The sequence below is a fragment of the Nycticebus coucang genome, chromosome 18 (assembly GCF_027406575.1).
Source record: "Nycticebus coucang isolate mNycCou1 chromosome 18, mNycCou1.pri, whole genome shotgun sequence".
NCBI classification, from domain to species: Eukaryota; Metazoa; Chordata; class Mammalia; order Primates; family Lorisidae; genus Nycticebus; species Nycticebus coucang.
Window position 1 is genome coordinate 25,532,669 of NC_069797.1, and position 21,763 is coordinate 25,554,431.

Sequence of the window (21,763 nt, forward strand, 5' to 3'; positions counted from 1 at the left end):
TTACAGGCTTCCAGTTCTCTGTAGCTCAGGGCTTTCAGACCAGTTAACAGTCCCCTCAAAGGGCGGGCACAGTGATTTATGCCTGTAATCCTAGCACTTTGGGAGGCCTGAGTTTAGGAGTTTGAGACCAGCCTAAGCAAGAGTGAGACCTCCAGCCCTACTAAAAATAGAAAAACTAGCCAGGCACTGTGGCTGGAGTCTGTAGTCCCAGCTGCTTGGGAGGCTGAGGCAGCAGGATCACTTGAATCCAAGAGACTGAGGCTGTTGAGAGCTATAATGACTGACAGAATTCTACCCAGGGTAACAGAGTGAGACTCTCTCTCTAAAAAAGTAGAAAAGAAAGGCCAGGGATAGGGTTAAATCAAGTAAATTTTTTGGGAGGAACACAGTCTAACTGTGTTGCCCAGGCTATAGTGCTGTCTCATCGAGCTAATTCACAGCAACCTCAAACTCAGTAGTATAGCTAAATTGCATGAGACTTTTTTTTTTTTACATATACATGTGTTTATTTGGTTTCCACTTTTTGCCTTCACAAAATTAAAAAGGCTTAAAATTTAGTAATAATAACAACGTTTAAGATAGGGACTAGAAACAAAAACCTCGTAAAGAATGAATGAAGACAAATCAGAAAAGAAATCAGACAATTGCTGCAACGAAATATTGAGCAATAATAATAATGCAAAAAAGTAACATTTACATTGTCAGATAAGAGTATGTCTATCATAGAATGCTTTGACTGTGAGGTTCAGGATGGAGAGACTTAGTCTCACTACATTGCTTTCAGTAGAGTGCGTGGCGTCACAGCTCACAGCAACCTCCAACTCTTGGGCTCAAGTGATCCTTTCAACTGATCAGCTTCTAACCCTGCCATCTTCAGGCCACCACACCACTTCCCCTGCAGTCCTCCTTCCACTATTATTTTGACTCTCCTTTGAGTAAAAATCCTTTTTTAAAAATGTCTCATGCTGGCTTGGCGCCTGTAGCACAGTGGTTATGGCGCCAGCCACATACACCAACAGTGGCAGGTTCAAACCCAGCCCAGGCCAGCTAAACAACTGCAACAACAAAAAAATAGCTGGGCATTGTGGCAGGTGCCTGTAGTCCCAGCTACTTGGGAGGCTGAGGCAAGAGAATTGCTTGAGCCTAAGATTGGAGGTTGCTGTGAGCTGTGACGTTACAGCACTCTACTGAGGGCAACATAGTAAGACTGTCTCAAAAAAAAAAAAGTCTCATGCTATTCAGCTATGCTACTCTTTATCCCTCCATTTTTCTTTCTTTGTTTTCTTTCCTTTTTCCTTTTTTTTTTTTATTGTTAAATCATAGCTGTGTACATTAGTGCAATCAAGATCCTTTTTTCTTTTGAGACAGAATCTCACTTTGTTGCCCTGGTGGAGTGCCTTGGCATCATAGCTCACAGCAACCTCAAATTCTTGGGCTCAAGTGATCCTCTTGCCTCAGTCTGTCAAGTAGCTGGGACTACAGGTGGTTGCCACAACACCCGGCTATTTTTAGAGGTGAGGTCTCGCTCTTGCTCAGGCTGGTCTTAAACTCCTGAGCTCAAGCAATCCACCCACCACAGCCTGCCATGAACCACGGTGACCAGCCAATCCTCCATTTTTCTTTTTTTTTTTTTTTTTTTGTAGAGACAGAGTGTCACTTTATGCCCCTCGGGTAGAGTGCCATGGCATCACACAGCTCACAGCAACTTCCAACTCCTGGGCTTAAGCGATTCTCTTGCCTCAGCCTCCCGAGTAGCTGGGACGACAGGAGCCCGCCACCATGCCCAGCTATTTTTTGGTTGCAGTTCAGCCGGGGCCGGGTTTGAACCCGCCACCCTCGGTATGTGGGGCCGGCGCCTTACCGACTGAGCCACAGGCGCCGCCCTCTCCATTTTTCTATTACCTAACTAATCTTATATTTCTCCCCATATTCACTAAAGATTTTAGCACCAGATGTTCCTTCCTTTTCTACCTCTAAATTTCAACATCTGATTCCCAAGTTTCTTGTTTTTACTTCAGCCACTCTATTCCATGGCTCTATCCTGGACTTCATCACCTTCTAGCCCCTAGGACTAGTGCTATTTCATTGTGAACTTCAGCTTGCCACTTTGACCACAGCACTCTCGCAACCATTGTTTACATTGCATTGGTCTTCAAACAAACTTGTAGTTTCATGACTCCTACATCAGCCCTTGCACTGCAGGGCCAGTCTGCATCCCATGGTTTTTTGGTTTGATTGTTTTGTTTTGAGACAGAGACTCACTCTGTCACACTGTGTAGAGTGCTGTGGCGTCATATTCCCAGCAACCTCAAGGCTCAAAAGATCCTTTAGCCTTGGCCTCCCTTGTAGCTTGGACTACAGGCACCCACCACAACCCTTGGCTAGTTTTTCTATTCTTAGTAGAGGCAGGGTCTCACACTCCTCAGCTCAGGCAATACTACCCACTCTGGCCTCCCAGAGTGCTAGGATTACAGGCGTGAACCACAGTGCCTAGCCTGCACCCCATGTTTGATGACTTGAGCTTTTAACACTTTTATAGTCTTTTAACACTCGGTTTCTTTTTGGTGGTAAAATCCCAAGCCCGGGGGCGGCGCCTGTGGCTCAAGGAGTAGGGCGCTGGTCCCATATGCCGGAGGTGGCGGGTTCAAACCTAGCCCTGGCCAAAAACCAAAAAAAAAAAAAAAAAAAAAAAAAAATCCCAAGCCCGGGACAAATGCTATAATTCAAATTCTCTGCTTCTGCAGCCAGGTGGCTGAGTTCTATAAAGAAGTGACCCATCAGGCGTTGCCTGTGGCTCAGTCGGTAAGGTGCGGGCTCATATACCGAGGGTGGCGGGTTCAAACCCGGCCCCGGCTGAACTGCAACTAAAAAAAATAGCTGGGATTTGTGGCGGGCGCCTGTAGTCCCAGCTACTCGGGAGGCTGAGGCAAGAGAATCGCTTAAGCCTGGGAGTTGGAGGTTGCTGTGAGCTGTGTGATGCCATGGCACTCTACCGAGGGCCATAAAGTGAGACTCTGTCTCTACAAAAAAAAAAAAAAAAAAAGAAGTGACCCATCAACATATACATATATGCGACGCTTGAAGCCAGGTCGTCCAACCTCAAGAGTCCTCTTCCAAATTTTCTTCACTCTTCTCTAGTCTCTCCTTGTCTAACAACCTCATCCATAAAGTTGATCATCAAACAATCTGATACCTCTTCCCATTATACATCTATCCTGTTACCCAAGGTTTTAGAGTCACAGGTGACCTGCCTTTAGTCTAAATTTAATCCCTTCTTCTGAATTCTGTATCGCACGCACCTCCTCAGGGACCCTGAACCATCAATACCTGTTTCCTTCCCATTAGCTCCTTTCTCTAGGCCTCTCACATCTTTACAAATCTCAAGATCAACAAAATCCCCTTCCCAACCTTGTCACAACCAGGCTTTTCCAAAGAGTAGTCTGCATTAGCGGTATCACCCTTTTCAGTGCTTAATAAATCCTGAGCCTTGTAATTGCCTGGTGAAAAAATACCAGGTTTCCCTCATCGCCCTCCAGTCTCGCCACCCCCTCCACTTTCATTCACCTCTTTCCTACCCTCGACTCCTCCCTTTGCCGCTCCTCCCATGACTCTCGCGAGATTTAATGCCTCCTCTCCGCGTGGTCCCAGCAGAGCAGTGTACTTATCGCGAGACTGCAGACAGGGCCGGCCAGACATGGCGGAAGGTAGGGTTTTTGTGGAGCCGCGCGGGAAGGCGCGGAGCTCTGGGGTAGCTGCTGGCAGGGTGAAGCGGCCCTGGGAGGGGACGGCCGGGCGTTGTCGCTTGGGAACAGCGTGTCTCGCGAGCCTTCCTTTCCCGCTTCTGGGCTCCAGGGTCCGAGGTCTGGAGCGCTGTTCCTATGGCAACGCCCCTCCCGCGTCTTGGACCCCACGGGACCAAAGCGGGCTGTGGAGGTGGGTTGGGAGGTCCCTTGCCGGGACTGAGTGCAGTCGCTGGGCCCCAGAGGGCGGCAGGGGAGACTCCTTTGGTTAGTAATGGTGTCGGGACCGTGGAGGAAGTAACGCTATTCTTAGAAAATCGAAACTGCAGTCCTGGCATGTCCTGCATCCGGAAGGGGTACATCCCTTGCCTGCGGAAGAGCTTGGGACTCTTTTCGGGGTGAGGGGTGGAGAGCCAGCGGTGCAATTGGCCCACGCGCCTAATGGATGCGCGATGTAGACTTTGGGCTCCCCAGCAGACCCAGCATTAGGCTCCCCAGCAGACCCAGCATTGGGCTGGCTGGCATTCTTTTCTCTGGTTTACATATGAGGACGGGAGGAAGGAGTTTACGTGGTTAAGGGGGTTGGTCAAGGTCATACTGCTGAGGCAGGCTAAAACCAGACCTCTGCCCCTTTGCCTCCCAGCTCAGTTTTAACCCCTGTTTCTAGCTCTCTCTTTATGACATGCAGGTAAAGGCAATTTGGTTTTTCAGGATGTGCCTCCTTAACGTAGGAGTATTAGAATCCTTCATTGTCAAAGCCTTATTGTACAGGTGTGGGAAAGAAGGCCCAGAAATGGGAAGTTATCTGGCAGGGATCATACAGTGACACTGTTGGACCTGATCAATGTGCTTCTCTTCTTTACTCCATTATTGGAGAAAACTACTCCTTGTTTGGCTTTTGTTGATTGAGTGACTGCAGTGTGCTTGGTCATGAAAGCTTACGTTTGAGCTAAGCTTTGACTGAACCCATCATTTATTAAATCTTAGATTTGGGGGTGGTGCCTGTGGCTCAGTGGGTAGGGCCCCTGCACCATATACCAAGGGTGGCAGGTTCAAGCCTGATTCCCGCAAAACTGTAACAAAAAAACAGCTGGGCGTTGTGGTGGGCACCTGTAGTCCCAGGTACTCCGGAGGCTGAGGCAAGAGAATCACCTAAACCCAGGAGTTGGAGGTTGCTGTGAGCTGTGATGCCATGGCACTCTACCTAGGGCGATAAAGTGAGACTCTATCTTTACACCTCTCTCTCCCCCAAAATTATATAAATCTTAGATTTGGGCAGCACATGACAGTTTGTATGCTTTATGCATTTGGATTAGACTTCAGAGTAACCTGGTGAAGTAGCCCTGGAATGTATTATTGGCCCTTTATAGATAAAGGAATTAAGGTCAAGGTTATATAACTATCAAAATTACAGTTATGAAGTAGCAACTAAAATAATTTTTTTTTATTAAATCAGAGCTGTGTACATTAGCAACTACAATAATTTTATGGTTGGGGGTCACCACAACATGAAGAACTATAAAAGAGTCTCGGCATTAGGAAGGTTGAGAACCACTGGCCTAGAGGGTGGATATTGTCTGAAAGCAGAGGAGGAAGAAAATGGACAGAAAGAAAGTTAAGGCATTCCCTGAAGCTTTTGGGGGGGGTAGATCATTGAACATTGTTTTACACAATGGGCAGCCAAGGGAAATGGAGCTATTGCTAAGAGCACTGAGGTTCATGAAGGATTTATGTGAGATAATGGGTAGTCCATCACTTATACACTAGGAAGGGAAGTTGAGGAGTGTTTTGGAAATACATTACCAAGGGTGAAATTGTGGAGGGCAGCTGATTTTTCATTTTGCAGCTAGTATCCAGCCATGAGGAGCTCATTATAGGCTGAGATCTGTATGTTCATCTTTTTTTTTTTTTTGTAGAGACAGAGTCTCACTTTATGGCCCTCGGTAGAGTGCGGTGGCCTCACACAGCTCACAGCAACCTCCAACTCCTGGGCTTAAGCAATTCTCTTGCCTCAGCCTCCCGAGTAGTTGGGACTACAGGCGCCCGCCACAACGCCCAGCTATTTTTTGGTTGCAGTTCAGCCGGGCCGGGTTTGAACCCGCCACCCTCGGCATATGGGGCCGGCGCCCTACTCACTGAGCCACGGGCGCCGCCCCGAACTTTATAGTTTTTCTTTACCTTTTTTGTGTTCCAGTTTCCTGGCCTATGTTTGGATTTAAGCTTTTTAGAAACAGTGTTACAAACTTTGAATGGAAGAATCCATCCAGGTATTCTGGACCAATTAGCTTATTAAATTGAAGGTGCTTGCTATGAAAAGGAAGGCAAGATTAGCTAGAAAATGTTTTGTGGGGTGTTAATGGTTTTTTTTTTTTTTTTGAGATAGAGCCTCAAGCTGTCGCCCTGGGTAAAGTGCTGTAGCATCACAGCTCATAGCAACCTCCAGCTCCTGAGCTTAAGCGATTCTCCTGCCTCTGCCTCCCAAGTAGCTGGGACTACAGGCGCCTGCCACAATGCCCGCCTATTTTTTGGTTGCAGATGTCATTGTTGTTTGGCGGGCCCAGGTTGGATTCGAACCACCAGCTCAGGTGTATGTGGCTGGTGCCTTAGCCGCTTGAGCTACAGGCATTGAGCCTGTTAATGGGTTTTTTTAGTTTTTTTTTTTTTTTTGAGACAGGATCTCACTATTACCAAGACTAGAGTGGTGTTACTTGTTTAATGCTGCTTGTGTTTTAATCAGAATTATCAGAACTGGTCCCGCTTGTTTTGAGATACTTATTTAAGTATAAAATAGTCAGGCACACCTGTAATCTCAGCACTTTGAGGTCAAAGTGGGAAGATCTCTCGAGGCCAGGAGTTCAAGACCAACCTCTATTTAAAACAAAAAAGTAGCTAGATGGAGGTGGTGCTGGCTACCTGCTCCCACCTACTTGGGAGGCTGAGACAGGAGGATTGTTTGAGGTTGCACTGGGCTATCATGATGCCACTGCAGAATGAAACTGTCTCCAAAAAAAGGAGCCCAAACAAAAACAGTCTTCTTTCCTTCCATTAATCCATGGCGATTGGTTTGACCATATATATTTAACTAAAGTCTGTCCTAAAATTAGTTTTCATTCTACATCTCTACTAATCTGAGCTTCCTTCATAGCTTGAATGAACTGCTTCAAAAGCCTCCTGCATGGCTCAGTGCCGTAGCTCAGTGGTTAGGGTGATGGCCACATACACTGGCCACATACGCCAGGCTGCCAGGTTCATACCCGGCCCAGGCCAGTTAAACAACAATGACAACTACAACAAAAAAGCCGGGGGTTGTGGCAGGCACCTGTAGTCTCAGCTAATTGTGAGGGTGAGGCAAGAGAATCGCTTAAGCCCAAGAGTTGAGGTTGCTGTGCGCTGTGACGCCATGGCACTCAACCCAGGGCGACAGCTTGAGACTCTGTCTCAAAAAACAAACAGACAAAAAGCCTCCTGCATGGTCTTCCTGCTTTACTTTTTTCTCTTTGATTTTGTTTTCCCCACAGCCTACTTTCCTTTTTTTTTTTTTTTTTAGAGACAGAGTTTTACTTTATTGCCCTCGGTAGAGTGCTGTGGTGTCACAGCTCACAGCAACCTCCAACTCCTGGGTTTAGGTGATTCTCCTACCTCAGCCTCCCGAGTAGTTGGGACTACAGGCGCCTGCCACAACGCCCGGCTATTTTTTTGTTGCAGTTTGGCCAGGGCTGGGTTTGAACCCGCCACCCTCGGTATATGGGGCTGGCGCCCTGCTCACTGAGCCACAGGCGCCACCCAACCCACAGCCTACTTTCACATAGTTTCTAGTTCTCTTGAAAACAGATCATGTCTCTCTTATTCTTCCCAACACAGCTTCTTATTCAACTCTCATGGTTCTTCTTGAATTTAAAGTATTTTAAAGTATATTCCAAGCTAGTGACCTTCAAGTTTCAACAAGATGTGGCCTCTGCTTAAGACTGACCTTACTGGGGCGGCGCCTGTGGCTCAAGGAGTAGGGCGCCGGTCCCATATGCTGGAGGTGGCAGGTTCAAACCTAGCCCCGGCCAAAAACCAAAAAAAAAAAAAAAAAGACTGACCTTACTTTCTACTTCATTTTTTATTCACTATGCCCCTGCCACACTCATTTCCTTGCCTTTCTTTGTACATGCCTACCATACTTCTTTTACCTCTTCGTGTTTGTCTTTGTAGTCCCTTGGCCTGAAACAGTATTTTACCAATTCTCCTTGTGGCTGACCAACTTTTATTCACTGAGGAGTCTGTTCATTTGTCATCTCATTAGAAAGCTTCTCTCACTGAATATAAAACCCCCAAACAGGAGGAACTTTTCTGTTTTGTTCACTGCTGTCTCTCTCAACCTAAAATTATGCCTAAGGTTAAAAGTATGGATTTATTGAGCACCATTTACTAGCTATCAAGAAAAGTTGCCTGGATATATCCTTAGCCTCTTGCCAAGCAAACTAGACAGTCCAAGTTGTTTTTTGTTTTTTTTTTGTAGAGACAGATTCTCACTTTATGGCCCTCGGTAGAGTGCCGTGGCCTCACACAGCTCACAGCAACCTCCAACTCCTGGGCTTAAGCGATTCTCTTGCCTCAGCCTCCCGAGTAGCTGGGACTACAGGCGCCCGCCACAACGCCCAGCTATTTTTTTGGTTGCAGTTCAGCCGGGTTTGAACCCGCCACCCTCCGTATATGGGGCCGGCACCTTATCGACTGAGCCACAGGCGCCGCCCGCCAGTCCAAGTTTTATTATGCTCTAGTGACCTAATCTACTTCTTTATGTTGCCCTTGGTAGAGTGCTGTGATGTCGTACCTCAAAGCAACCTCAAACTCTTGGGCTTAAATGATTTTCTTGCTTTAGTCTCCTGAGTAGCTGGTACTACAGGCGCCTGCCACAACGCTTGGCTATTTTTTTTGTTGTTGCAGCTGTCATTGTTGCTTTAGCTGGCCTGGTGTTGGGTTCGAATCCACTAGCCTCAATGCATGTGGTCAGTGCTGTAACCACTGTGCTACAGGCACTGAGCCTCCTAATCTACTTTTGAAAAATTTTTTTTTGAGGCAGAGTCTCTATTACCTGGATAGAGTGCTGTGGCATCATCATAGTTCACAGCAACTTCAAGCTCTTGGGCTCAAGTGATCCTCCTGTCTCAGCCTCCTGAGTAGCTGGGACTATAGTTACCCTCCAAGATACCTGGCTAGTTTTTCTATTTTTTTTTTGCAGTTTTTGGCCGGGCCTAGGTTTGAACCCACCACCTCTGGCATATGGGGCTGGTGCCCTACTCCTTTGAGCCACAGATGCCGCCCTAGTTTTTCTATTTTCAGTAGAGACAGGGTCTCACTCTTGGTCAGGCTGGTCTCAAACTCCTGAGCTCAAGTGCTCTACGTGCATATGCCTCTCAGAGTGCTAGTATTACAGGTAAGAACACTGCGTCCCACTTCCAATCTGCTTTTTATTCAGCCCATTTTAGCGGTTGCAATTAAGTGTAATACTACTTAAGAGCTCATACTCTGCCAATTGGACATGGGTTTGAATCCTACAGTAAAGCTGTGATCATAAGAAGTTAATTAATCACTCTCAGTCTCAAGTTTCCTCAGCTTTAAAAGGGGAATAATCTTACAGGTAGCTGTGAAGATCAAAAGATGTAGTGCATGAAGAATGTTCTTAGCACAATGCCTCATGTTTTGACCCTGACATGCAGTCTTTTAGTCTTGTCTTAAACTACTCCCCCAGTCCCTTCTTCAGTAAAATAAAAGTAGAAAAGGTGATTTCCTACTTTTAAGTGATTTATTCAACAAAAAAAATTATTGTAGACTTTTATTAACTTAATGGAATTTGGTCAGGAAAATATTTATTCTTATGTTTTTTTAGAGACGGTCTCACTGTCACCTAGGCTGGAGTGCAGTGGCACCGTCGTAGCTCCTTCCTCAGCCTCTTGAGTAGCAGGAACTACAGGCATGTACACCACACCTAGCTGGTTTTTAAATTTTTTGTAGAGACAGGATCATGTTCTTTTGCTCAGGCTGGTCTCAAACTCCTGCAGTCCTCTTGCCTTGGCCTCCTAGAGTGCAGGAATCAATTATAGACATGAGACCCTGCACCTGGTCAGGAAAATACTTTTGACAAATAAGATGCAGATATTCCATATTTTGGACCTTCAGTACCTAATACAATAGCCACTAGCCACACATGGGTACTTAAATTTAATTAAAGCTAAATAAAGTTAGAAATGTAGTTCTTGGTGGTACTAGTCCCATTCAAAGTGCTCAATGGCCATGTGGCTAGTGGTTTCCTTAAGGAATGTCACAAATTAACAGAATTTAAAATGTTGGATAGCGCTGTTCCAGAAAATACTTAATTAGAAATAATGAGAGAAGTGCCTGTAGTCCCAGCTGCTCGGGAGGCTGAGGCAAGAGAATCGCGTAAGCCCAAGAGTTAGAGGTTGCTGTGAGCCGTGTGACGCCACGGCACTCTACCCGAGGGCGGTACAGTGAGACTCTGTCTCTACAAAAAAAAAAATAATGAGAGAAGAAATTTTGCTCTTTCTAACTTTGAAATTTATCTGTTCATTGTTTTGCTTATTTGACATATGTCCCAGGCATTGACAATTGCAAGTAATCTGGAGAGTTCTCAAGCATTGTTCTTTTATGTTCCTTTCTTTTCTCTACTTTTCCTTTCTTTCACTTCTTTCACCAATTGTAGCTGTTCACTTTCTCCTTGGGGACTTTCCCCCCCCAAGAAACAGTTAATTCATTCTTTACTGTAAATGTGGACATGTCGATGTAGAGCTACTAAGTTGTACTGAGATATGTAAAATTCGGTCACTGGCAAGGGGATTTGCTATAGGTGATTTGAGACATCATTATGGTGTACAGGCAGGCCAAACAAAATGAGAAATTACTGTCCCTGGACTCCCTTGTTGGTTGTGAGTAGGCCAAGAACCTACGGCATTGAACTCCACCCAGTAAGCTACTGTAGGGAGGAACATGAGATAACCACAGGGTGGGGATGGAGGGATAAGTATTTGGTGGTTAATCCAAAATAGCCAGTTTATTCTTAAGGATCTCTGATGTCTATAAGGGGAGATTTTAAGAAACATATATGAGGTGCCGTGCCTGTGGCTGAAAGGAGTAGGGTGCTGGCCCCATATGCCGGAGGTGGTGGGTTCAAACCCAGCCCTGGCCAAAAACTGCAAAACAAAAGAAACATATATGAGATACTGTGTTATTATAAAATGAAAGGTGCAAAATGGTTAGGAAGACATTTTTAGGGACATGGTGAGAGTGTTTATTTATTTATTTTGAGACAGCTTCAAGCTGTCACCCTGGGTAGAGTGCAGTGGCATCACAGCTCACAGCAACCTCCAACTCCTGGGCTCAAGCGATTCTCTTGCCTCCACCTCCCAAGCTGGGACTATAGGCATCCACCACAACGCCCGACTATTTTTTTGTTGCAGTTCAGCCGGGGCTGGGTTTGAACCCACCACCCTCGGTATATGGGGCCGTAGCCTTACCGACTGAGCCACAGGCGCCACCGCCCGCCTTTTTTTGAGACAAAGTCTCTGCTGCCTGGGGTAGAGTTTAGTGGCATCATTGTAGCTCACTGTAACCTCAAACTCCTGGGCTCAAGTGATCTTCCTGCCCCAGCCTTTGGAGTAGCTGGGTCTACAAGTACCCCCTGTAAGACACGTCTAATTTTTCTATTTTTAGTGGAGATAGGATCTCTTACTCAGGCTGGTCTTGAACTCCTGAGCTTAAGTAATCCTCCTGCCTTGGCCTGTCAGAGTGCTGGGATTACAGGTGTCAGCCACCATGCGTGGCCTAAAATTTGAAAATTTTTGAGTGTTGACATGATGCTCAAAGGAAATGCTCTTTGGAGCAGTTTAGATTTCGGATTAGGGATGTTGAACTGGTAAGTATAATGCAAATGTTACAAAACCTAAAAAAAATCCAGAATCTGGCCCCAAGCATTTTGAATAAGGGATATGCAACCTGTATAATGTTATCTTTCCTACCTTAGAAATCCTCCATAGTTAAGTTTTTTTTTTTTTTTTTTTTTTTTGGAGACAAGCTGTTACCCTGGGTAGAGTGCCGTGGTGTCACAGCTGAACGTAACTTCAAGCTTTTGGGCTTAAGCGATATTGTTGCCTCAGCTTCCCAAGTAGCTGGGATGACAGGCGCCCCCCCACACACCTGGCTATTTTTTGGTTGTAGATGTCATTGTTATTTGGCAGGCCTGAACTGGGTTCAAAATCATCAGTTCCGGTATATGAGGCTGGCGCCCTAGCCACTGAGCTACAGGTGCCGAGCTCATAGTTAAGTTTTATTTGTGGCTGGAGTAAAAGAATTTTTTAAGGGAAACTTTGGTTAAATAATGGCTTTTGAACTGAACTTTTTTTGGTGAAGGGAGAGGGTGCAGGGTGTTGGGGTAACTCTGACCTTTGTTATTCTTTGCATTCTCTTCCAGATGGTATTGTTGTTTTCTTTCCCTTTTCCCTCCTCTTTCCATTAGGGTACAGTGTGAACTTGAGGTCTCAGCAGTTTTTTTTTTTTTTTTGTAGAGACAGAGTCTCACTTTATGGCCCTCGGCAGAGTGCCATGGCCTCACACAGCTCACAGCAACCCCCAACTCCTGGGCTTAAGCGATTCTCTTGCCTCAGCCTCCCGAGCAGCTGGGACTATAGGCGCCCGCCACAACGCCCGGCCATTTTTTGGTTGCAGTTTGGCTGGGGCTGGGCTTGAACCCGCCACCCTCGGCATATGGGGCCGGCGCCCCACTGACTGAGCCACAGGCGCCTTTTTTTGCAATTTTTGACCAGGACTGGGTTTGAACCCGCCACCTCTGGCATATGGGACTGGTGCCCTACTCCGTTGAGCCACAGGTGCCGCCCATCACTTATTGTTTTACTCCCATGAAACAGGTTTCCTATACTTAGCACTCCTTATTAATGAATATTCATCAATCACATTGAAAGAAAGATTTTATCTGCACTATCACAGGTTTAAAATAGTGGTAGTGGTAGTAATTCATCACCACTGGGAGCTTTTGTAGTCTGATGTCAACAAAAAAGATAGTTTTCTGGGAAGGTGATGCTTCAATGAAATATTGTCTGTGGAAGACCTAATGTATACCCAAAACAAAATTATTCTTGTAGGCTTGGCACCCATAGTTCAATGGTTAGGGCGCTGGTCCTGCTAAACAACAATGACACCTGCAACAAAAAAATAGCCGGGTGTAGTGGCGGGCGCCTGTAGTCCCAGCTACTTGGGGAGGCTGAGGCAAGAGAATTGCTTAAGCCCAAGAGTTTGAGGTTGCTGTGAGCTATGATGCCACAGCATTCTACCGAGGGTGACATAGTAAGATTCTGTCTCAGAAAAAAAAATGTTATTCTTGTAGTTCTCAAAATAGAATGTTATAGTCTTTATAATTTCTCTTTAATCTAATGGACATAGTTAAAGCAGAGTAGGGATAAAGTCATTTAGTCATTAAAGAATTACATAAGGAAAATTCATTCACTGCTAAAATTCTGACCAGAAAGTAAGAACTGTAGCAGTATTGATAAAGGAAATGTTAGGGTACCCTGTTACTCTTAAAAAGACCTACTGAATACAGTGTAGGTTGGGATTGGAGTAGACAGAGGGGGTTAGAGAACATTTAGGACAGGGAGTAGAACACATTTAATTCCTGGATTGGCTGGGTGAGGTGGCTCACATGTGTAATCCTAGCACTGTAGGTGGGAGGATACCTTCAGCTCAGAATTTGAGACCAGAGCAAGAATGAGATGCCATCTCTGCTAAGAATAGAAGAATCAGCTGGATTTTTAAAGGGCTCCCAGCTCTTCAGGAGGCTGAGGCAGGAGGTTTGCTCGACTTTGAAGTTGCTGTGAGCTAGGCTGATACCATGGCACTCTAGCCAGGGCGACAGAGTGAAACTTTGTCTTGAAAAACAAACAAACAAAAAATTCTTAGATTAATTAATCTTGTTTGATGTCCTGCCATTGGAGTTGAAATCAGGCAGCATACTATTAATGGAATGGGCGCCTGTTTAAGACCCTAAATCTTGAGTCTGTCTCTTGCTAATTTTGTAATTTTAGGCAGTCCACTTAACCCAGGTGATTTTCTTTTATTTATATGTTTTTTGCAGTTTTTGGCTGGGGCTGGGTTTGAACCCGCCACTTCCGGCAAATGGGGCCGACGCCCTACTCCTTTGAGCCACAGGCACTGCCCCAATTTTCTTTCTGTTTTTTTTTTTTTTTTTTTGTAGAGACAGTCTCATTTTGTTGCCCTCGGTAGAGTGCTGTGGCATCACACTGCTCACAGCAACCTCCAACTCCTGGGCTTAGGTGATTCTTTTGCCTCAGCTTCCCTAGTAGCTGGGACTACAAGCACCTGCCACAATGCCCGGCTATTTTTTTGTTGCAGTTGGTACAGGGCTGGGTTTGAACTCGCTACCCTGGGTATATGGGGCCAGGGCCCTACCCACTGAGCCACCGGCGCCGCCTGACCCAGATGATTTTCAACAGTTAGTATGCTACTTTTTGAATATGTTTAGAATCTGAGGGAATGAATGTGAGGAATCTAACTGCTATGGGAGGCTTTAAAAAATATTAATTTCCCCAGCCTGAGCTACAGCAAGATTCCCTCTATACTGAAAATACAAAATTTTTTCCACAACATGCTAAAAAAAAAAATAAATAAAAATACAAAAATTAGCTGGGCAGGGTAGCACCTGTGGCTCAAGGAGTAGGGCATCAGCCCTATATACCAGGAGTGGTACGTTCCAGCCTGGCCCTAGCCAAAACTACAACAACAAAAAAATTAGCTAGGCATTGTGGTGGGTTCCTGTAGTTCTGGCTACTTGAGATACTTGAGAGGCTGAGGGAGAAGAAGGATTACTTGAACCCAGAAGTTTTTTCTTTTTTTTTTGTAGAGACAGAGTCTCACTGTACCGCCCTCGGGTAGAGTGCCGTGGCGTCACACAGCTCACAGCAACCTCTAACTCTTGGGCTTACGCGATTCTCTTGCCTCAGTCTCCCAAGCAGCTGGGACTACAGGCGCCCGCCACAATGCCTGGCTATTTTTTTTTTGTTGTTGTTGTTGTTGTTGCAGTTTGGCCGGGGCTGGGCCTGAACCCGCCACCCTCGGCATATGGGGCCGGCGCCCTACTCACTGAGCCACAGGCGCCGCCTTCTTTTTCTCTCTCTTCTTCCCGCCTCCTCCATCTTCTTCCTCTTCTTCCCTGCTGCTTCTTCCTGTCCTTCTCCCCCTCTTTTCTTCTCACTCTCTCCCTTTCTCTTTTTAAGAGACAGAGTCTTGCTTGTTTGCCCAAGTTGGAGTGCAAGTTGGAGTGCAGTAGTGTGATCATAGATCATAACAGCATCACTCCTAGGGTCAGTTGATCCTCTTTCCTCAGCCTCCGGAGTAGCTAGGGCTACAGGTGCTCACCATCACACCTAGCCTTCCCTTTCTTTTTTATTATTAAGTATTAACGGGAAATTGCACTTTATTTTACTCTATAAAACAATACTGTGACACTAATTCAGCAAGAAGTTATTAGGACTTTAAAATCTTCTACTGTACAGAATTTTTTATTTGTAAGGGTGGATATATTAATTTCCTATGGCTGCTTTAACAAATTACCACAAGCTGGGTGGCTTAGAATAACTGTTGAAATTAATTTGTGTTAAGTGGGTTATATTCTCTCCTGATCCTGGAGTACAGATGTCTGAAATTGGTATCCCTAGGCTGAAATCAAGGTATCATTAGGGTCATGCTGGAGGCTCTGGAAGAGAATCTTTCCTTGATTCTTCCAGCTTCCTGTGACTTCTGACATTCCTTGGCTTGTGGCCACATCACTTGAGTCTTCAAAGCCAGCATATTCAAATCTCTTGTTTTTTGTGGTCACATGACCTTCTGTGTATCAAGTCTCTCCTTATAAGGATACATGAATAGTCATGTGCTGCATTCTAAAGGGTACCAAGATGCCACCTTAGGAAACTTGTACTTTTGTAGACTGGGGAACCAGCTGAAGTTGTTTGGTTAGTTGAGCTGTGCTTCAGAAAGATTAATGATGATGTGTGTAAAATAGCATAGAGAGGTGGAAGGATCTGCAGGGTGACAGGTTATCTGTGTGAATGACGCTAAGGTCTCAAGGAAATGTTGATATGAGGGTGTTCAGGTCTACAAGAGAAACATGTCAAGGATGCATCCCAGAGGAAGAAGTTTGTTGTTGTTGTTAGCCTTTTTCGAGGCATAATTGATAAAAAACAAAATTCACCCATTTTGACTGTCAATCTTTTTTTTTTTTTTTTTTGGTCTTGGGTAGAGTACCATGGCATCATAGCTCACACAGCATGAGCTCACTTGGGCTCAAGTGATCCTCTTGCCTTAGTTTTCTTTCTATTTTTAGATGGGAGTCTCACTTTTTGCTCAGGCTGGTCTTGAACTCATGAACTCAAGCAATCCACCACCTCAGCCTCTCAGAGTGCTAGGATTACAGGCGTGAGCCACTGGCCTTGACTGTCAATCCGTAGATATTTACAGTTATGTAACCACCACCACAATCATGATAGAAGATTTCTGTCATCCTGGGCTGGGTCAGTGGCTCAAACGCCTGTAATCCTAACACTGGGAGGCTGATTGCTGGAGCTCAGGAGTTCGACACCAGCCTGAGCAAGAGCGAGACCCCTGTCTCTAAAAAATAGCCGGTCATTGTGGGGGGCATCTGTATACAGTCCCAGCTACTTGGGAGGTTGAGACAAGTGGATCACTTGAGGCTGGGAGTTTGTGGTTGCTGTGAGCTGTGATGTCATAGCACTCTATGGAGGGTAACAAAGAGAGACTCTGTCTCCAAAAAAAAAGATTTCTATCATCTTAAAAAGTTCCCTTGAATTCTTTTGCTGTCAGTCCTATTCCCTTGGCCTCTGGCAGCCACTACTCTGCAGTTTCATATGGAATCACGTACTCTCGCGATTGACTTCTTTCACTTAGCATATTGCTTTTGAGATACATCTATATTGTTGCATGTATAAGTGGTCTGTTCCCTTTTCGCATTTTTTTTTCCCCTGTGAGACGGTGTCTGGCTGTTTGCCCAGTCTAGAGGGCAGTGGTGCAGACAAAGCTCACTATAACTTTGAACTCCTGGGATCAAGCTGTCCTTCTGCCTTGGCCTCCTAAGATAGCAAGAGACTACAGGTGTGTCTCACCAGGGCCAGCAAAGTTTTTAATTTTTTTGGAGACAGTCTCACTATGTCACCCTTGGTAGAGTGCTGTGGCATCACAGCTCAAATCAACCTCAAACTCTTGGGCTCAAGTGATTCTCTTGCCTCAGCCTCCCAAGTAGCTGGGGCTGTAGGTGCCCGCCACAATGCCTGGTGGCTATTTTTTGGTTGCAGTTGTCACTGTTTTAGCTGGCCCAGGCCGGGTTTGAACCCGCCAGCCTGGGTGTATGTGGCTTGTGCCCTACCCACTGGGCTACAGGTGCTGCCTGATATTTATTTATTTATTGAGACAGTGTTTCACTTATTGCCCTCGGTAGAGTGCTGTTGCGTCACAGCTCACAGCAATCTCTTGCGCTCAAGTGATGCAGTTCTTTTGTCTTAGGCTCCCAAGTAGCTGGGACTATAGGCATTTACCCCAATGTCCGGCAGTTTTTTGGGGGAGGAGGTCTCACTCTGGCTCAGACTGGTCTTGAACTCTGGAGCTGAAGTAATCCACCCACCTCGGCCTCCCAGAGTGCTAGGATTGCAGGCGTAAGCCACCGCACCTGGCCCTATATAAATTTTATTCATTTATTTATTTATTTATTCTAAGACAAAGTCTTATTATGTCGCGCTCGGTAGAGTGCTGTGGCATCACAGCTTATAACAACCTCAAACTCTTCGGCTTAAGCAATTCTCTTGCCTCAGCCTCCCAAGTAGCTGGGACTACAGGCACTCGCCACAACACTGGGCTATTTTTTGTTGCGGTTTGGCTGGGGCGGGGTTCAAACCTGCCACCCTTGGTATATGGGGCTGGGGCCCTACTCACTGAGCCACAGGCGCCACCCTCCCCCCCCCCCCCGACCTATATAAATTTTAAAATCTTTTTTTTTGGCCGGGGCTCGGTTTGAACCTGCCACCTCCAGCATATGGGGCCAGCGCCCTACTCCTTTGAGCCACAGGTGTCGCCCCTAAAATCATTCCAGGTGTGAGCCACCGCCCCTGGCCTATTTGCTGTACTATTCTAAATGGATTACCATAGCCTGTACATTGATAACAAAGAGCTTTAAAGTAGGGATAACAATTGAAATGGAAATAGGGAGAGGAATTTAATTTGAGGAAGATGTTAAGTTTGATTTTGGATTAATGAATTTGTAGTACCAGTGGGTCATTCTTTCAGGAAGAGCTGTTGAAGGAGAGAGAGATTTTGGGCCATTTACGTAGCAGTGACGGTAGAGTACAGAGGTGGAGGAAACCATATTCAAGGAAAAAAGTTTAATGAAAGTTCAGTTTTAGGTCTGAACTTTACAGGATTGTGTTCTTTTTGAGAGTAAGTAGTCAGGAAAGGAGGCGAAGGATCCATAAGAAAGGAGGAAGAAAACTAGATTACAGGCTCAGTGCCCGTAGCTCAGTGAGTAGGGTGCTGGCCATATACACTGAGGCTGGCAGGTTTGAGCCCAGCCCAGGCCTGCTAAACAACTATGACAACTGCAACCAAAAAGTAGCCAGGCGTTGTGGCAGGGGTCTGTAGTCCCACCTACTCAGGAGGCTGAGGAAAGAGAATCGCTTGAAGAGTTTGAGGTTGCTGTGAGTTGTGATGCCATAGCACTCTATCGAGGTTAACATAATGAGACTGTCTCAAAAAACAACAAAAACAACTAGATTACAGAGTTAGACAGCCAAAATAAGACTTTCAAGAAGAATGAGCTGATTGAGAGTTAGATACTGCAGAGGGGTTGAGGGGCTTAATGAATAAAGAAAAGGTCATTCATTGACTTGGGTTATTTTACTATTAACCGCTGGTTAGTGGTTTGAGTGGAAGCCAGGTTTCAAAAGATTAGAGAGATAAGGAAGAAAGTGACTAAAGAAGACTTCCTTCAGAAATTGAGGAAGAAGGAAACGAGTGTGTGATAGACTAGGCCGGTGGTTCTCAACCTTCCTAATGCCGTGGCCCTTTAATATAGTTCCTGTGGGTTGGGCCCCATAGGTTGAGAACTGCTGGACTAGGCAATCCTGAGCATAACTGTTGAAGAGCAGTTTGTCTGGGGAGGAGGGTATTACTGTGAGCCTGTTTCTTTCCTTTTTTTGTGGGGCGGGGGGCTGAATACAGGGAACTTTATTGATGTTACATGACAAGATGAGACTCCTAGGCCCCTCCTGTTCTTCAGGGGGGATCTGGTGTGGAAACTGTTGAGGAGAGATTCTCACTGAGTTGGGGACTGAGTAGGCTGGGGCACCCCAGCAGCTGAGAGCCTCTCTCTTCCTCTCATGCTCTGGCTGGGGCTGGTGGTCCGGGGACTCTTACTCCCTGGAGGCCATGTGGGCCATAAGGTCCACCACCCTGTTGCTGTAGCCAAATTCATTGTCATACCAGGCAACGAGTTTGACAAAGTGGTTGTCTATCAAGAGAATGAGGCACCTGTCTAAGGTGTACCACAACTGGAAAGCAGGAGGGGTCAGGATTTGATCCCAGTCTAATTCCAGAACCTGTGTTCTTAACTGTTGTTCTATAGATTCTCTCTCCATTATTGGTCAGAATGCAATTTTTTTTTTTTTTTTTTTTTTTTTTTGAGGACAGAGTCTCAAGCTGTCGCCCTGGGTAGAGTGCTATGGTGTTCCAGCTCACAGCAACCTCCAACTCTTGGGTTTAAGTGATTCTCTTGCCTCAGTCTCCCAAGTAGCTGGGACTGCAGGTGCCTGCCACAACATCTGGCTATTTTTTGGTTGAAGTTGTTGTTGGGCCTAGGCAATTCTCCTGCCTCAGCCTCCTGAGTAGCTGGACTACAGGCACCCGCCACAACGCCCGGCTATTTTTTGGTTGCAATTCTGCCAGCGCCGGGTTCAAACCCACTACCTTCGGTATATGGGGCCGGCGCCCTACCCACAGGTGCTCCTGCTAGGTTGGTTCTTGAGGAGCAAAATACTTAGGTCAGCTAGAATACGGTGTGATTGAAACCAAGGTTAGAAGGTTCATACTGGCTGGGCGTGGTGGCTCATTTCTATAATCCTAGCACTCTGGGAGGCTGAGGCGGGAGAATCCCTTCAGGCTAAGGAGTTTGAGACCTGCCTGAGCGAGAGGAGACCTCTTCTCTACTGAAAATAGAAAAATTAGCCAGGCATTGTGGCAAGTGCTTGTAGTTTCAATTACTTGGGAGGGTGAGGCAGGAGGATCACTTGATCCTAGGAGTTGAGGTTTCTGTGAGCTGGGCTGACACTGTCTGACTCTAGCCTTGGCAACAGATTGAGACTTTTCTGCTATGTTTTCTTTTTTTTTTTTTTTTTTTTTTTTTGTAGAGACAGAGTCTCACTTTATGGCCCTCGGTAGAGTGCCGTGGCCTCACACAGCTCACAGCAACCTCCAACTCCTGGGCTTAAGCGATTCTCTTGCCTCAGCCTCCCGAGTAGCTGGGACCACAGGCGCCCGCCACAACGCCCGGCTATTTTTTTTTTGGTTGCAGTTTGGCCGGGGCTGGGTTTGAACCCGCCACCCTCGGTACATGGGGCCGGCGCCCCACCGACTGAGCCACAGGCGCCGCCCTTTCACAGAGTCTCACTTTATGGCCCTCGGTAGAGTGCCGTGGCCTCACACAGCTCACAGCAACCTCCAACTCCTGGGCTTAAGTGATTCTCTTGCCTCAGCCTCCCGAGTAGCTGGGACTACAGGCGCCCGCCACAACGCCCGGCTATTTTTTGGTTGCAGTTTGGCAGGGGCCGGGTTTGAACCTGCCACCCTTGGTATATGGGGCCGGCGCCTTACCGACGGAGCCATAGGCGCCGCCCTGCTATGTTTTCTTTGTACTAGCTTAAACCAGGTGGTCTTGATTCATGCTTTATTTGTATGCTGGCAGAATGCTTTCAGGTTTTATTGAATTGGCTTGTTCAGTTGCCTGTCTTCTCTATTATCCTGCAACTTTTAAGAACATGTATCAAGATGGTTTCCATTACTTTGACACCTGCACTTTATAGGTGCTTAAAAAAAAATTTTTTTGGGGGGGGGGACAAAGTCTTATTATGTCACCCTTAGTAGAGTCCTGTTGCATCATAGCTCACAGTAACCTCAAACTTTTGAGCTCAAGAGATCCTCTTGCCTCAGCCTCCTGAGTAGCTGGCAGGATACCCAGCACAATGCCTGGCTAATTTTTCCATTTTTAGTAGAGACAGGGTCTTCCTCTTGCTCAGGCTTGTCTCAGACTTGTGAGCTCAAGCAATTCACCCACCTTCGCCTCCCAGAGTGCTGGGATTATAGGTGTGAGCCACTGTACCTGGTGGTGCTTAATTTTTTGCATCTATAAGGTGCATATAGGTTATGCATTTGTCTTAAGAGATAAAAATCTTTGAACGAATCAATGAATGAAAACCAAGAAACAATTGCAATTCAATTGGTGTTCTAATTGTAGTATTCCCAGAGCAGCCTGTGTGTGAGTTGGGGAGGTGTGTGCTGGGATCTGAATTTTTTTCCAGGGCAATAATTCCCATACCTAGACTTTGTTAAAAATATGCATTTCTCAGCTCTGCCTTGGATCTAGTGAATCTGGGTCCTCTCTCTAGATAATTAAAATTGCCTAAACGAATTCTACGGCAGCCAGCTGCTGACAGGATTATAGAGCATAGTCTGGGAGGTGAAGAGTTGTGTAGGCTTTTCCACGTTCTGCTCCTTAGATTCTTTGTCTGGGAATGGAACTTAGATGATTGAGGCCCCTTCTCATCCTAAAGTTGTATGATGTGACCCTTACACTTGTGCATTAGAAAATTATTTTTTCTGATAATTCTAATTTTTACTATAATCTTTAAAATTTGCATAAAATATTTGCTTTATGGATG

The 21,763-nt window shown here is 45.9% G+C and overlaps 1 protein-coding gene across 2 annotated transcripts in view; it reads left to right on the plus strand.

Moving 5' to 3' along the window:
- The first annotated feature begins 3,659 nt into the window (after positions 1–3,659).
- The window catches only part of ANKFY1 (ankyrin repeat and FYVE domain containing 1), a 111,481-nt gene continuing 93,377 nt past the window's right edge, over positions 3,660–21,763 (plus strand). The window contains exon 1 of one of the 2 annotated variants that reach the window (XM_053570334.1): positions 3,660–3,704. In XM_053570334.1, coding sequence (XP_053426309.1) covers positions 3,695–3,704 — 10 coding nt within the window. In that variant the 5' untranslated portion in view covers positions 3,660–3,694. Of the gene's footprint in view, positions 3,705–3,782; positions 3,934–21,763 lie in introns of those variants that run through there. The other variant, XM_053570333.1, reaches the window with a different exon arrangement.